This window comes from Pelodiscus sinensis, chromosome 11 (assembly GCF_049634645.1).
Source record: "Pelodiscus sinensis isolate JC-2024 chromosome 11, ASM4963464v1, whole genome shotgun sequence".
NCBI classification, from domain to species: Eukaryota; Metazoa; Chordata; order Testudines; family Trionychidae; genus Pelodiscus; species Pelodiscus sinensis.
The window spans coordinates 19794239-19811493 of NC_134721.1; the positions used below are offsets into that span (position 1 = coordinate 19794239).

The following is a 17255-nucleotide window of genomic DNA, read 5'->3' on the forward strand; positions in this document are numbered from 1 at the left end:
AAAAAATTCTGTTGAGGGGAAAAAAGCGGGGGGGAAACCAAAGTTATTGAGCAAAAAAAAAAAAAAAAAGACCCCAAGAGTTAAGCAACAAATAAATAAATAAAAACAGCATTAAAACAGCTTTAAGTGCATGCAGAGTCAGAAGAAGGATAGCAAGAGTGGAGCAGTTGAGCACTAAGACTCAGGGAAAACACTGCTTCCCCTTGCTTCAGTTCTTTAGGCTTTTTGCTGGTGGCCATTTTGTTTTTTTGATGGATCCAGAATGCAGCTTTCCTGCAGAACCAGGTAAGGAGGGGATCCTGAGGCGGTGGGGGGTCTGGGTCTATTTCAGGAGTCTGGTATTTTCTGAATTTTTTTTACTGGACAGGAGGTGAAAATACCGGACTGTCTGGATCAATACTGGACACCTGGCAATCCTAGTGATGCAGCTGGCAGCTGACAGCAGACAGAATGGACTGGACCTGAAGTGGGTCTTTCCACTTCCCACCACCACTGGTGAGTATGGGGGTGGGGCTGACCCTGCTGTCAGTGCTAGGCCCCCTGCTAACTGCACCACGTCCTTAGGGTGAGGACTTGGGGGAAAAGGTGTAGGAAAGAGGGGGAGAGCAGCGGCAGAAAGAGGAGAGGGGAGCAACTGCACAGGTAGAGTAGGGGAAGAGTGGGAAGGCTGTCCCAGGCCTTGCAACCCCCCATGGGGAAGGTGCCCTGCTGATTATATAGACCCTTTCCTGGAGAAGATGCCACAGATCATGGCTATTACTTAAACTATGGTTGCTTCCTATTATAAAAAGGCAGGTACTGTTAACCGCAATTGCAGGAATTGCCTAGCATGGGAGTGGGAGACTGTCCATAACTACTTAAGGCCCTGTTTCTCAAACTCTAGGTCCTGACCCCCTCCCAGGGAGTCGTGAGCAACTTAGAGGGGGGTCATGAGCAACTTAGATGGGGGTTGCAGTATCACAAAAGTTTGAGAACCCCTTACTTAAGGCATTAGTGGGTAGGTCCTTAATTTTACCGGTTAGTTTCATCATTAGAAAGGGGGCTGGGTCTTGATAATCAACAAAAAATGTCAGTGATTTCTGGGCAGTACCTAGCCTTACTTGTCTGTACAGATACAACGGGGACAAAATGCTAAAGTGGTGGATGTGTTACTTCCAAGGGCCCACCCCTAAAAAATCACGGGTGCAGTGAATGCACACAATGCCTTGCGTCCACATGAAGTAAGGGGCTCCTGCAGCTTGGTGAAACCCTTTAAAGGAGAGTCTTTAGCTGCACGTAGTGCAAACTCCTGAGAGGAGAGTAATCCTTCATTTCAGCTGTACCCCTCAGTGTTAGCAGATTGTCATTCGATTGCACTGTGTTAGCTGAGACCTGCGGGGGGGAGGGGAGCAGCGGCTGCTGGCGCTGCCCCTTGTCCCTTTTCCGCTCCCTGCCGTAACTTGAGAGGCTGCAGATAACTCTCAGCAGGTGGCGCCCTTAGCTCAGCAGCCTGGACTCCGCGCTATTTATATCCCGTGATTGCAGTGCCGGGGCTCAGCTTTTCCAGCGACTTCTAATGGGGGGGGGGAACCACCACCCCAGCCTGCTCACTGTGTCCTCTCTGTCGCCATATTCTCTATGCAGATCCCCAGCAAGCAGCACCCCGGCTCAGGGTAGCATAGCACGAAACTTCAACACCCCCTAAAACCCAGACTATAGCAAGGGGAGCACCCTCCAGGAGCTGCAGGGCAAGATGACTAACGTGTCCTATCACATCTCTAATCTCCTGGAGAAGATGACATCCACTGACAAAGATTTTAGGTAGGATCCCAGCTGCTGTTGCTGCTTGAGATTAGTTTGGGGGAAGAGGGTGCTTGTTAATTGCAAACCTTGAAGAGGCGATTTGGTTAATCGCAGCACATGAGTTGGGGCAGAGAGGGGTGTTTATATGCAAACCCATGGAAGGGAGAGATCTTGTTGACTGCAATTAGTTCAACCCTCCTAGAGTAGAGAGGAGATTGCGGGTGACCCTTAAGGAACTTTGCAATCAGTGCACCCCCCCTACACTACCCCAAAAAGGATGAGGAGTCTGCTGCATGTTCTGGGGTTGATTATTAAACGCATGAATGCCCAGAATAAGGGCTCCTTGGGTGGTGGTGGGGAAGTAGGTTTTTAGTTTATCTTACAAGTGGTTAGAGGTTGTGTTTTATACTCTCTCCTCCCCCACCCATAGCCGAAATGGAGCCGGAGAGGCATTGGACAGCAGCAGCCAGGGGGGACAGCTGCTCTTATCTGGGGAAAATACCTGCTTTATTTTCTGTGCTGTTCAAGAAGAATTAAAAGGCGTAGGATGTCTTGTTTTGAAATAAATTGGATGATGATGATCTTCCATGCACCATTGATTTACTTATATGTGTTTAGAGGGGGATGAAGAAACCCACTTGTGGTTCAGATAAAGTAATAGTGTGGGTGAGCTAACAGTCATAAGCCACAAAAGTAAAGGGGAAAGTTGATATGGAGTAACACATGCAGCTTCTATTAAATTTAGGGCATGAATAAATGATTAAGCCAAAGGGTAAGATATCCTAACCTGTTAAAGGGGAACTAAAGGGTCATGTTTTCAAGTAGTCAGGGGCCTAGAATATAGATTTTTTGGGTTCAAAGTCAAACAAAATTTAATATTTTAAAAAAAATGAACATTGCGACATTGTGCTGGAGAACCTAAAGTGAAACTTACTAGAAGGAAACATGCAACTGGCTCTTTTGTGCAAAGAGAAATGCCTAAACTGAACAAATAATTAAATTATATAAGCAAATTAACTTCTAGTTTAATAATGTTAGAGCCAAAACTGTGCCCTACCTAAGCAACTTCTGTTGATATCAGTGGGATTTGTTCTATATCAGAAAGCAGACCTTAAATATCACTACTAGCTTATTCAGATTTTTAAAATTATTTTTGTTAACTAGAGGTCTTTGTAAACTAAATAGTAAATGTTCTATGTATGTATCATCTTGCCATCCATGCATGCCCTTGGGTTTTTTAAATAACTCTTCAAGTAATACATTGATTTTTATCATGCTTTATGTACAGCATTTTGCCTTTAAAATGTTTTATGAAATTTCAATAAAGTCTAGTACATGTACCCAAGATACGGATATTACAGCTATTCATGGTAATTTTTAATATTAAAATTTAACTTTTTAAACTTTGTTTTTAAATTATATTGGCATAATGAGGAAATACTTTGTTGCTGCCAAAATCTTCAAATGGGCCAATATGCTGTGTTTATTCTTTTGGGTATATATGTTTCTGAAAAGGCAGATACTCCTTTTTAGACTTTGGAATCAGTGGTTTGGTATTGAAGGTGCTGTAAAATGTAATAGATGTGTGTTTAAAAATTGCTGATTCACTATGAAAAATTTCACTCTATTGAACTTCTGCAAACTGTCCTGCTGCCCCCAGCCAGGATGAGTAATGTTTATGCCAGATAGGAAGGTATGGGGTCCTTTATGAGACAGATATTTTTGTTTATAGCAAGATAACTTCTTATGTTTGTTTTCAGATGATTTTCTTGTTTTGTTTTGATAATGAAGTTGATAATGGAGGAGCGGCTTCATTAGCTCTTATTCATGGTCTTTACATGTATTGTGTGCAGACTTCCAGTTGAAAATGATGCTAAGTACAGTTGGTCCTCCCTGGTCTGGCATCCTTGGAATCTCACTGGTCCCAGATGAGGGATTTTGCCAGACCTGGGGAAGTCATTTCTGGCCCTCCTGCTGCGGGGCTGTCTCAGCCCTGGTCCAGGCACTGCTTCCTGGCTGGCTCCCCACTATCCTGCCACAACCTTCCTTCCGTGGATTCCTGGCCCTGCCAAGCAACCCAGCTGTGGTGAACTGGACTCACAGCTTGCTGCCATTAGCCTACTGCCCTGTCAGCCCTACACTGGAACTCTCCGATCCTAGAATGTGTCGCCAGACCAGAGAGTCCCAGTTTACAGAGGTTCAACTCGTAGTTCTTGCTGAATCAAAAAATAATTTGCAGGTTTAAATGGTAGAATTCCTCCAATTCTCTTGTCTTCGATTTCTGGCTGGTGATCTTTGAGTCCAGATATGATTTTGCTACTTAAATGCAGGCTTATGCACCAAAGATACAGCAAAACTAGTGAAGTAGGATTTTTAAATGCTGAACAGGTGATCAAAGGTTTGATTTAAAATATAGTTTAAGGTACTTATGAAAGGAGAGGTTTCCCCCGCCCCATTTGGCACCTTTTGGATATTTATCCATATTATAAACTTACATGATTAATAGGGAGCTGCAATTCTAAGGATTTTCTGAACTGGGAAGTCAAATATTTGGTGGTATTTGTGAAAAGACATCCAGCTGAACATCCATCTTGCTGAATGTTGGTTTTGTTAGTCAATTCTAAATTGCTAGTGGCAGTAAGGAATAGAGTCATAACGAATATTTGCTTCTCACACGTGGGTTATGAGAAGTATCAGTATTGGGAACCGTGATATACTGATGATGATTTTGAATACATGTATCCTGGAAAAATGTGTCTCTTTTGCGCTAGTGCAGCTTCGCTAGTGCAACCAAGAGTAGAAGTCATAGCATAAGTAGTGGGCTGTGTATTTTCACCCTGATGGGTAAAAATAACTACATTCTGACTACCATACAGCTTTCACTATTACTTGTATTGATGGTGCTAAACTGGCGCAGAAAAACACACATTTTTCCAGTATAGAAAAGGCCTCAGCTCTAAGGAAGGAAAGAAATGAGAAAGGAGGTTAAATTTGCCGATGAGACTATTCAGATTCTTCAAGACTAAAAACTCCAGTAGGATATAAACAAATTGAGTGACTAGATTGAACAATAGAACAGCTAAATCTAGCCTAGGTCAGTATTTCTCAATACTTGGTTCATGGACTGATCACTTTGAGACTTCCCAGACACCACTTAGGAAGATAGCAAGCCTGTTCCTGGTATCAAACATTGGCCTAAATTACTTTAAAGTGCACTTTTAGTCTGAGGAGTGATTATGTACAGGTGGTACTTTCTTTCTCAACACATTTTCTCTCTGTGTGTAATCAGCATACTATTTGCTTATTTGAATGGATTTTAAAATAAGGGTTTTTTAAAATCCATCAACCCTGCAAGAGAGTGAGTTAGAATTTGTCTCATGCATTATCAACAGAATTGTTAGCAAAGGCACAAAGAGTTGCTCTCGTTTTATGATTCTGCGTCAGTGTAACTGAAAGCAGAATCTCCTGGCTGGTAGAAGTTTTATTACTACTAATGATGAGTAAGCTAGAAAGAACCCAGCTGGAGTTTCAGACTCCTGGTGATTAGAAAACACATTTTATTCTAGTAATCTAAGACCATTTGATCTTGAAGCATTAAGACAAAATACAGATGGAATGCCACAATACCATTTTTATAGTCATGTTTCAGAGTAGATTTGAGGGGAGGGAATAACTTAAAATTCTCCTATATCTTGGCTCACTTGTTATGAATTAGCTGAATTCTTTGCAACCAATGCCTTCTGCCTAAGTTCCCCTGCTTGTTCCATGGGGAAACTATTTTCTTAACTCACCAGAGAGTTGTGGAATTAATTAGTTATGGTTTGTAAAACACATTCCATATTAGTGCCATGTGAATACTATATTTTATCCTTCACCGTGATCTCTGTGAAGTGTATCTTTATTTACATACTAGCCTATTGTTGATATTCCTTGCTTCAGATTTATGGCCACCAATGACTTGATGATGGAACTGCAGAAGGATTCCATAAAGCTGGATGAAGACAGTGAGAAGAAAGTTGTGAAAATGCTTTTAAAATTGCTTGAGGACAAAAACGGAGAGGTGCAGAACTTGGCTGTCAAGTGGTAAGAGTCACTGTATGGGCACCATACTTATTAAAAGTGATGAAACTGTCAAAGAATCTGAAAATTCCTCAGAATAGAGCCCTGGGTACACATAGTCTTGTAGCTTTCTTGAATCTTCCTTCTGAACACTTCCTGTCTGATGCAAGGCAGAGACAGTCTGTAGTTACGGTGAGAGTGGTGTGCAAAGGGCTGAATTATTGCGATGAGCATATAATAGTTTTTGTAGGAACAGTAGATGAAACTCTTGAAAGTCTTTTATTGTAGCTTTTGCCCTCCATTTATTTCCTTTTTTGTGTACCAGACCCATGACAGGTCTGCTGACAGACTAGCATTTGTTCAAGTTAACACTGGGAGCTCACATGTAGCCTGTTTTGGGGATAGGATATTTTTTTTAATTTAGTGATCAAAACAAAAACAGATATTTAGAATCCAGATGATGCTTTTGAAGTACAGGCAGTCCCCGGGTTACGTACAAGATAGGGACTGTAGGTTTGTTCTTAAGTTGAATCTGTATGTAAGTCGGAACTGGCGTCAGCCGCTGCTGAAAATGATCAGTTTCAACCGCGGCTGAATCTGGATGCCAGTTCTGACTTACATACAGATTCAACTTAAGAAACCCAGGCGTCCCCAAGTCAGCTGCTGCTGAAACTGATCAGCGGCTGATTCTAGGAAGCCTGGGGCAGAGCAACTCTGCCTCGGGCTTCCTGTAGTCAGCCGCTGGTCAGTTTCAGCAGCGGTTGACTTGGGGCGCCTGGGGCAGAGCAGCTGGGGTGCTGCTGGGTTGCTCCAGTAGCGCAGCTCCTCGGCGCTACTGGAGCAACCCAGCAGCACCCCAGCTGCTCTACCCCAGGCGTCCTGATTCAGCCGCTGCTGAAACTGACCAGCAGTGGCTGAATCAGGACGCCTGGGGCAGAGCAGCTGGGGTGCTGCCGGGTTGGTCCGGAGCGGTGCTGCGGGACCAACCCGGCAGCCCCCAGCTGCTCTACCCCAGGGGTAGGCAAGAAAAGCCTGGTCTCCTGGGGGGGGACACTAGCTGCACCCCCCCCAGCAGACCAGGGGGACAGGAGCAAAGCCGCGGAGCACGCCCGCAGCGGGACAGCCCAAGCGCGCCCGGGCTGTCCCGCTGCGGGCGTGCTCCGCGGCTTTGCTCCTGTCCCCCTGGTCTGCTGGGGGGGTCCAGCAAAGCCACTGGACCCCCCCAGCAGACCAGGGACACCAGAGCAAAGCCGCCGTCTGGGCGGCTTTGCTCGTTTGCCTGGGAGCAAAGCCGCCCAGGCGGTGGCTTTGCTCGGGTGTCTCTGGTCTGCTGGGGGTGGGGGTCCAATGGCTTTGCTGGACCCCCCCAGCAGACCAGGGGAACAGGAGCAAAGCTGCCCAGGCGGCGGGAGTCCCGTTGCATGGGCGGCTTTGCTCCGGGGCAAACAAGCAAAGCCGCCCAGGCAGCGGGACTCCCGCCGCCTGGGCGGCTTTGCTCGGGTGTACCCGGTCTGCTGGGGGGGGTCCAGCGGCTTTGCTGGACCCCCCCAGCAGACCAGGGAGACCGGGAGAAGCTTTTCTTGCCCCGGAGGACACGGGTGGCGACCCGCCGCCCGTGAGCTCCGGGGCGAGAAAAGCCCTGTTCGTAAGTGCGGATCCAACATAAGTTGGATCCGCGTAAGTCGGGGACTGCCTGTACAACAGTTTGAAAAGTCATATAAGACTAAGCACTAATGTATGTGCTTTTTGTCCATGGATCTCAAACTACCTATCATCCCTGTTTTATATATAGGGAAATTGAGACATGGAAATTAAATGATTTGCCTGGGATTCTGCACAGTTAGCATCACAATAAAGAAAATACAAGGTTTGACAAATAGAGAAGGATAAAACACTGTAGGTAAAGATACTTTTTTCATATACTTTCTGGGGCTTTACCAACTGTGGATGGTCATGAATATTGCAAACAAATACATAACACTGACACTTTCTAATATAAAAATTCTTAATAGTAGTTAGATTGTTTACATGACGAATTTTTAATTTAAGGGTCCCATTCAGTTGCCTTTGAAATCAAAGGGAGTGTTGCTTTTGCTTCCATAAGAACCAGATCTGGCTCAGCTCGTGCATCTGAATAAACTTTAGTAAGGTACTGCATAGGGGTTTGGACTCTCAAAAATAATTATCACTCTTTCTTCATGAGTTAGCTATACAACTGGCCTTGATAAAAGTCCCAAGGAAACACCATTTTTTTTTAACCAAATTTACGAATTTACTAAAATTCCAGTCCCAGTTTATGTGTAGCATTAGCATTCTTGAAACTGACTTTTTTTCCCCTTTCAAGTAGGTGGTCAGTAACAAAGTGTGATAAATTAAAATCTCTGCACCAAGTTTGTAATCTATCGAAAGAATATTATTGTGGAATGTGAAATCTTTGAGGGTTGGTCATCTGTGTATTTTTGTTTTGGTGTAACAGCTTGGCAGGGTTTCTTTTAAACCCTGCGGAACAAGATGACTGTACAGCACATCAGGCATTTGTATTGAAGCATGAATTCAAAATGGCAGATGCTATTCCCGCATCAGACTGGGAGAATCTTTCACATTTAAAGATGCATACAGAGAAAATAGTATGATATCATCTTTCATATACCACAGATTTCTGAACTGACAAAAAAGTAGTTACACAAAGGGGCATGTTATTGATTAAGTCCCCATACTATGTGGTGTGGTAAAGCCAGCCCACAGGAAACAGTAGAACATTCTTGGAGAACTTGATAATTTAGTTGGTTCTGATGTCAAATGCCCATAGAAATAATTCGCCAAATAAAACCTGCAGAATCTGGCTCACAACGTTTCTCCATAAAGGAGATGCTCAGTTCTATGAGTTACTTTCCAGGTGAGACCTGTGGAAGGCAGAAGAATTCCTTACAATTAAGGCACAGGATTGAGAAGTTCTGTGGCTGATTCATGTGAATGTGAACAAGTCACTTAAGCAACAGAAGAGCAGTGCATTGTCACTAATACAGTTGGGCTAAACATTTCTATGACTGTTCATTTCAGTAAAAAAAAATTATTGAAAATAAACATTCATATAAATTCATTTAATGTATTGCATTTTCTTTGCTTGTGTTTGCATTCCTATTTTCTTGTGTTTGCATTCCTATTCTTTCTTGTTTGTATTTCCTGAATGGTTTAGCAACCAAAGATGCTAGTGGAAAGTTTGTGGAAACAGCTAATTGTCATGTCAAGTATCTAAAAGGGTGTTACAAGGAGGAGGGAGAAAAATTGTTCTTCTTGGCCTCTGAGTCAAGGACAAGAAGCAATGGGCTTAAATTGCAGCAAAGGAGGTTTAGGTTGGACATTAGGAAAATCTTCCCAACTGTCAGGGTGGTTAAACACTGGAATAAATTGCCTAGGGAGGTTGTGGAATCTCCATCCCTGAAGGTGTTTAAGAATAGGTTGGATAGACATCTATCAGTGATTATCTAGACCCGTGGTCCCCAACACGGTGCCCGCGGGCGCCATGGCGCCCGCGGGGGCATTTCTCTGCGCCCGCCAAGTGCTCAGGGCTGGCCTGGCCCCGGGCACGTGGCGCATGTGCGGTGCCGGAGCCGCCCTGGGCGCGTGGCGCACGGTGAGCGCCGGCCCCGGGGGCGCCGCGGATTCACCCCGCACGGCGCATGGGGGGGAGAGAGCGCCGGCCCTGGCCCCGGGCGCGCGGCGCTTGCGGGGGGAGGAAGCGCTAGCACCGGCTCCGGGCACGCGGCGCTTGGAGGAGGAAGGGGGGAAAGAGCGCCGGCCCGGGTGCGCAGCGCTTGGGGGAGGGAGGGGGGAAAGAGCGCCGGCCCGGGTGCGCGGCGCTTGGGGGAGGGAGGGGGGAAAGAGCGCCGGCCCGGGCGCGCGGCACTTGGGAGGAGGGAGGGAGTAAAGAGCGCTGGCCCCCCGCGCACGGCGCTTGGGGGAGGGGGGGAGAGAGCACCAGCGCCGGCCCCGGGTGCGCGGCGCTTGATGGGAGAGCGCCGGCCCCCGGAATGCAGCTATGGGGGGGCCCCGCCCCCGGCTATGGGGGGGCCCCTGCCTCCCCTCCCCCCCCGGCGCCCGGCGGGCAAACGGCCACGCCCCCTGGCGCCCGGCAACCCCAAAAGGTTGGGGACAACTGATCTAGACAGTGCTTGGTCCTGCTGTGAGGGCAGGGGACTGGACTTTATGATCTCTTGAGATCCCTTCCAATTCTATGACATCGTACAAAATAATCATGGAAAATGAATGACTTTTGAATTAAACTTAAAATCTGATTTGAATAGTTACATTTATCTGATTAGAGAAGTAACATGGTAATGTCTCAGTTCTCTAATCAAAACTAACAAACACAGCTCAGACTTTGAATAGCAAATATTTGCAACTAACTGTTCACAAATATTCTACTGATATTTATTCTATGTGTAATTTTGAAGAGCAGACTCATTAGAGAAAATCTCATGTTGTTACCAATTTAAGAGAGGAAATTGAATACTGGATTTGGTTAATCAACTCCAGCTCTTACACTATAAAGAAGGAAGAGTTCTTACCCTATACAGCAGAGGGCAACTGGAGGTAAATTACATATGGAAATAGTTATTTTCCACACCATTTAAAAATGGATCCTTGATATCAGTCTTAAAAGAACTAACATGACTTCTGTGTCATAATTCAGTCAATTGTTAAACTGCACATTCAGTGAAAAAAGTCTTATTTGTTATAAATTAGGGATGTTACATTTAGATTAATCAACTAATTGAATAGTCAATGGAATTTCCATTGACGACTCAATTAGTTGATAAGGGAGCCTCCACCTTTGAAATGTGCAAGAGCCCCACTTTCGTACATTTCAAAAGTAAAGTGCGCAGGGAGCACGAGGCCAGCAACCGGGGACTGCTTGACTCCCCAATGGTACTTCTGCTTTTGAAATGTAGCAAGAGCCCTGTTCTTGCTACCTTTCAAAGGCGGAAGCGCCACCAGTTCCCCACTGTGCCCCTGTCCCCCTACACCCAGATGGTGCTGGGGGGGAAACTGGCTTAAAAGGCAGTTTCTCCCCAGCTCCTGCTCCTCCCCCCTTGCTGCCTTTTTCTGATGCGGGGCGGGGGGGAGGGGGGGACTAATCAAGTCACTAGTCACTTACATCCCTAGTACAATCCACTGAATCATTCTTCTTTTGACTTGAAGTGTGGTTTTTAGAAAATGGCTTCCTTTTCATTTGGTTTGTCATCTTTTTTTATTTCTGTAGTTTGGGCCCTTTGGTCAGCAAAGTGAAAGAGTATCAGGTAGAAACTATCGTGGACACGCTTTGTACAAACATGTTGTCAGACAAGGAACAGCTCCGGGACATCTCCAGTATTGGTCTGAAAACAGTTATCTCAGAGCTGCCTCCAGCATCTACAGGTAAAATTTCTCCCTAAAATACGGTAGAACCTGTTCAGCCTTTAGGAAGCAGAGGACAATTTGGAGTTTAGAATCTCAAGTTCTGTGGGATTCCCTTTCCCCCTGCTGTTAGTAATAGCAGGAAAGGGCAAAAGAAGGAAAAATCTATTTTGGGTTTTTCCAAAGATCTTTTCCAAAGATCTAGTCACAGGGGTAGGGAATTACAATGTAATGAATAAAGAGTTGAAGGTTATAATTAACAACAGCGCTCAAAACGAAACCCGAGATCTGATCATCTGAAAAACGGTGGTGCTTGAAATCTGAACCCTTCATCTAAATTTTGCAAATGACCCCTATCTCCATGATAGTCTGAAATAATAAACTCTGGGTTCAAATGGTGTTGCTGAGGACCATTACTGGGAGAAACTATAGTGAAGACCGGGTGGGCTGCTCACTTTGGTTTCCACAAATGTGAATCTGTATGTAGTCTGGATCTTAGCAGCACTTATCCATTCACTACCTCCATGTACAGCCTTTTTCCCTGCCTGTGTCTTTTTATTATTGACGCCCTCTCCAGACTGCCCCTTTTGCCCAGTTTCTACAGCCATGAGACAAAAACCATATTGACCTAAGTATCCAGTAAAAATAATAGTTCTTTAGCAAGATACCTCTGAGATTTGTGCTATCTCTTTAGCAGCCTCTGGGTTTTGATGCCATCTCTCATGCATCTGACATCCCCCCCCCCCCCCCCGCACACCAGGTAGCCAAGGTGACGTTGCTATCATAGACTCTGAGCTTGCAGTTGTACAGGATGGAATTATTGTTCATGCAAATAGATTTCAGACTGTTTTCAATCTCTGCCAGATTTTAAATATTTGAGAGCCATTGTTTTAATGTAAATAGTCCTATTGTAGTAACTAGCTCACCTGGGCCGCCTTCCCAAAGGTTGGGCCTAGTATTGCATCTGTGGGGACAGAAGAAGGAGCTTGCCCCTTCCACCTGAGGCAACTCCCCTTCCAGAGGCATGGAGCTGACCTCAGCTTTCCCCCACCACAAACACACCTTGCCCAGGGGCCTGGCAATTCTGTTGCCTCCCACTTGGAGTAGGAAGGTGATTGGAGTTGGAAAAATTGGAGTCAGGATACAGGTCTGCCTACATGGTGCTCCTATCTAAACACGCCCTCTTCGCACAGAAATTATATTCTAGCAGTGTTTACTTCTGTGCTGGATTTGCACCCACCTCCAGGAGGACATGGTATTGCATGGGCAGAAAAACCAATGGGAGCATTGCTTTTTAGGCAGCTGATGGAGTCCAGGCATCACTGAGGAAAGACAGCCATTTCAAAGGGTTAGTGCATCTTACCCCAGGGAGGCTGTCATCCCTGCCTTTTTCATCATCCCAGTCTGTTTCCTCCTTTTCCCACAAGGGTAGCGTTAGTTAACAATCTACTCCTAAGCACTCTGTCATCTTCTGATGGAGATTTTTTGACTGGGAGAGATCATTATGGCCCATAGTAAGATAGCCACCTGCTGTGGTTCAGCTCCCATCTATGGGGCTGTGCATTATAACCTCTGAATACCAGGGAGATAAAACTGGTTTGGGAAAAAATGTTGGCTGAAAGTCCTCTCTGTTCTTAGGTTCCACCATGACAGCCAATGTGTGCAGAAAAATCACAGCTCAGCTGACGGGAGCCATTGGGAAACAAGAGGATGTGTCCGTGCAGTTAGAGGCTCTTGACATCCTGTCAGATATGTTGAGCAGGTACAAAAGGATTTCCTCCAAGCAACTGTGTATGGCAGGGGACTGTACAGTGTGTTTGCTTGCTTGTGACTCTTTTCTGTTTATCTAATGTTACTTTGAAGATTAAATAAATGAAAGGATTGGGATGGATGCCAGATGGGAAATGTCTGGGCAGGTCTGATCACCCATCTGATCTAAGAGAATGTACATATGTGTTCTTCTACACTTGGACGGATACAGGTAGCATTGCGGGATCCCCAGGGAATGGGTGACCAATGGGCATAAGGGTTTTCTGGGGAGGTGGGAAGGGCAGAAAGAAGGAAAATTCTATTTTGGCATGGGTGATCTCATCACACGCAATTTCTCTGGCTGTTTCTCTTATTACATAACACAAGCATATCTCATAATGACAGCACTGCACTGTGTATAAACTTGTCAGCTGCAGTCTTGATTTTATCACCCAAAAAACTGGGCCATGCAAAGGCATATTGCTTAAATCAAACTCTTGCATCAAGGAGATGGGAGAAAATGGTCCCTCCCAGTCTTTGCTAGAACAACTTTAGATTTAAACTAAAACACACTGTTTTTGCTAGTAATGTGTTTGTCCTCATTTATGGAGCTTTCTTGTTTTGCATTTCAGTTATACGAGCTAAGAGAGCCTTCCTTCTCAAGATCTAATTTCTCATGTTGTCTTGCCTCTGTGATTGCAGGTTAGGAGGCATGCTTTACTCTTTTCATTCCTCTATCCTGAACTGCCTCCTTCCTCAGCTCACGAGCCCCAGATTAGCTGTGCGTAAGAGGGCCATCATTGCCCTAGGCTACCTGGTCTTGACTTGCAATGGAAGCATCTTCTCAGAGCTCATGGAGCACCTGTTAGCTGAACTGAAGAGGAATGAGTCTACTTCTACCACGAGAACATACATCCAGTGCATCGCGGGTATCAGCAGGCAGGCTGGGCACCGCATAGGTAAGTCCAGAAGCTTGGAAAGCTATCTACAAAGACACACTCACACACATGCTGCATGTTAGAGCTGCTCATTCGTAGTTATCAAAAGAAGTATTTTAGTTATTTTTCTGGTGCGTTGGTAGTTAGCACAGTGTTCTCCTCCTGCTTCTGGTTCTTAGGGTACGTCTAGACTACATGCCTCTGTCGCCAGAGGCATGTAGATTAGGCTACCCGACAAAGTAAAATGAAGCGGCGAATTAAATAATCGCCGCTTCATTTAAATTTACATGGCTGCCGCGCTGAGCCGACAAACAGCTGATCAGCTGTTTGTCGGCTCAGCGCGATAGTCTGGACGCACGGGGGTCGACATCAAAGGTATTTGTCGACCACCCAGGTATGCCTCCTGGGATGAGGTTTACCAGAGGGGAAGTACACTGGTTGCAGGTAGGCCGCAGGTTGCCACCACTGGTAATGCAGCCCACCGAGACGAAGAAGAGCCACTCGTGTGGCCCACACATTAGTCTTGGATGCCCATTTCTGTTCTCTAAAGCCTTTCATTTCAAGATCTTGCAGCCGCTTCCGAAATGCTGATTAATCCTCACAACGCCCCCTTTTGGTAGCTCAGCATGATTAACCTCATTTTACACATGTGGAAAAGGAGGCACAGAATATTTGAGTGACTTGCCAGAGGCACGGTCAGATCTGGGATCCTCAAACCATTAGATCATCTCTGTCTCTCCAGAACGCCTATGTATGAAAACGCCTATGTATGAAAATTTCGTCTGCTGAAATTTTGTCAGGCTGTTCACGACACATAATCAGTGAGAGAGAGAGAGAGAATGTTCTGCCAGGCTCTAGAAATGACTGGCTGGTAACAAGGCTCTTCCTTTAGCAGCCAGCTCAAGGAGGGAGCAATATGCTTTGCTGTTTACTTCGTCTCTTTCAGGGGAGTATCTGGAGAAGATCATTTCATTAATTGTTCGGTACTGTAACGTGGAGGATGATGAGCTGAGGGAATACTGCTTTCAGGCTTTCGAGTCTTTTGTGAGAAGGTGTGTGCTTTCGAGAATAATATGTGCTTAAGTTCTGCTTCACTGCCCTTCACTGGCAAATGCATGTGCAAAGAGGTTTGAGGAAAACTAAACTGAGTGGAATATTTTCCTATATGTGTTGTTGTGGGAGAGAAAGATGCAACATTGGTCCTGTAACAAGATCTATCCTTACAAACCAACTTGGGTTATTCAAATAGTATCATGGATGTATGAGGTGTTTTCCCCAGTATGTGGAAGAATAGGTTCTTGACCCAGGAGTGTACAATGATATTTGTAAATGATATGCGTGTGACAAGTGGCAGTTTAATACCCACTCTGACTGAACCTCACCTACTGTAGGTTCTTGGAGGATGTTTGAGTCCATCAGGTGAGTGTGAGGGAGTTGACTCAGACTTTTGATGTCTATAGCAGGAGTGGGATCTGGAGGTGGGAATGGTGCTCTTGTGAAGGGACTGCGGGACATTGCTTTTTGATTTTTAAAGGGGGAATCGCTCAAGTAGTCGAGAATGAGAGTCTGAAGCTCACTTCTTGGAGACTCATGTGGATTCAAACATGAGCCTGCTTCATCCACTGTGGTGAAAGGGAAACTTGACTGTTTAATGTGGGTATATAGTTGTGTGAAACACTTTGGGATCTTGTGGGCTGAATTACAATGATTGATACAAAAACTACTTATTTCTAGTTAAACTTAGGTTTTGTTAAATTTGTCGTCTTAGGTGTCCAAAGGAAATTGGCTCTCACATCCCTAGTGTGATGGGATTGTGCCTGCAGTACATTACTTATGACCCAAATTACAACTATGACAACGAGGAAGAGGAGGAAGAAGAGGAAGAAATGATGGAAACTGAAAATGGGGAAGATGAAGAGCAAGGTGCCTGCTTGTGAGGATGACTATGCTTAGTAGAACTGTTGACATAGTACCCCAGGGATCCATTTCTTCCCTTCCCACTCACACTATGTGGCATTACCTTTGTCCTCACGATGTCTCTGCATTGACCATAATTAGTATACAGCTGCTCAGTTCTGTCCGTGCTGTAATTCTAATCATTTCCAAACCTAGGACTTTCCTGTTATGTCTTTACTGATCCACTTGTCACTGACATCTCTTGTTGTGAAAGGATAGGATTTGCTAGCACTGGCACCATAAAGTAGCCCAAGGGAGAGCAAGACTGAAGAGTTGCAGCCTCTGCTATTCTGAGTGAGTGCAGGTGTCTGACACAGAATGCCCACGGTACACTAGCACTGGTGTATCTCTACTGGCTGCCTCTGAGATTGCCCAAATTCAAAATAATCCCCCCAAAATGCCAGTGCCAATAAATGATGCTCAGATTGCCACTTCCTGCATTTGAGTGAGATTCTTCATACGCATAAGGTTATTTTATAAGCATACCACAAGAAGGCAGGTATCAACTCTGTCTACACAGCAGCTGGCAAGGTACTTCCCAATGTGAACAGGCAGACAGTGCTAGCTGCTGGAGTGCTAAGAACAGCAGTGTGACTGGGGGCACAGGTAGCAGCTTGGGTTGGCTGCCTGAGTATATGCCCAGGAAGGCAGGTGAGATTGTATTCAGGTGGTTAGCCCAAGCCACCGCTTGCATTGCTGCAGCCACAATGTTATTTTTAGGTGCTACCTCAAGCCAAACCACAGGTTGAATCTCTCTGGTCTGGCAACATCCATGGTCCGGCATGATTTTAGTCAGCCGGATGGCCACTTATCGTGGGTATGTCCAAGTTTCCCGCAATCCCCTAAAGTTTGTTTGCAGCCACCAGTCCTGGCTCTCAGGGTTCTGTGCTGTTATTTAGCTCTAATTTATCCCTAAATGCCTTCTATGAGCAACAGTCTTCCACCAGTAAGCAGTAGAAGTGTTGGTAATGCTGCTAGACGATATTGACCTCCCAGGATTCAGCAAATTTTCTGGTTCTGCATCAGTCAGGTCCCGAGGATGCCAGACTAGAGAGGTTTAACATGTAGTGTATATCTGTCTGTCTAAGCTGGGAAGCATCCTCCCAGCTGCTTTGCAGACATTCCCTAGATGGTCTTTCATTTATCTATTAGAACTGGTGGCTTTAATGCAGTTATATGTCTATATTCGTTCCTCCAGGGATTGTTTAGTGCTAGCAGCTTTGTGCTCACCTGTGAAGAGGAGAACTCCTAGTTCTAGTAGGCAGTATTTGGAGGAGCTTTTAAATGCATTCTGCTGAGCTGCTGCCTCCCAAACTAATACCCAAACAGAGCAGTATAAAATAGTGACACTAAAATCCAAATGGAAAGCCTTTT

At 45.3% G+C, this 17255-nt stretch overlaps 1 protein-coding gene across 1 annotated transcript in view; it reads left to right on the forward strand.

The window, feature by feature from the left end:
• The first annotated feature begins 367 nt into the window (after positions 1-367).
• The window catches only part of LOC102455902 (cullin-associated NEDD8-dissociated protein 1-like), a 36698-nt gene continuing 19810 nt past the window's right edge, over positions 368-17255 (forward strand). Inside the window, exons 1-8 of the mRNA XM_025189572.2 lie at positions 368-495; positions 1624-1800; positions 5722-5865; positions 11105-11259; positions 12877-13000; positions 13690-13946; positions 14872-14977; positions 15694-15848. Of these exons, the coding sequence (XP_025045357.2) occupies positions 1733-1800; positions 5722-5865; positions 11105-11259; positions 12877-13000; positions 13690-13946; positions 14872-14977; positions 15694-15848 (1009 nt within the window). The 5' untranslated portion in view covers positions 368-495; positions 1624-1732. The remainder of the gene's footprint in view (positions 496-1623; positions 1801-5721; positions 5866-11104; positions 11260-12876; positions 13001-13689; positions 13947-14871; positions 14978-15693; positions 15849-17255) is intronic.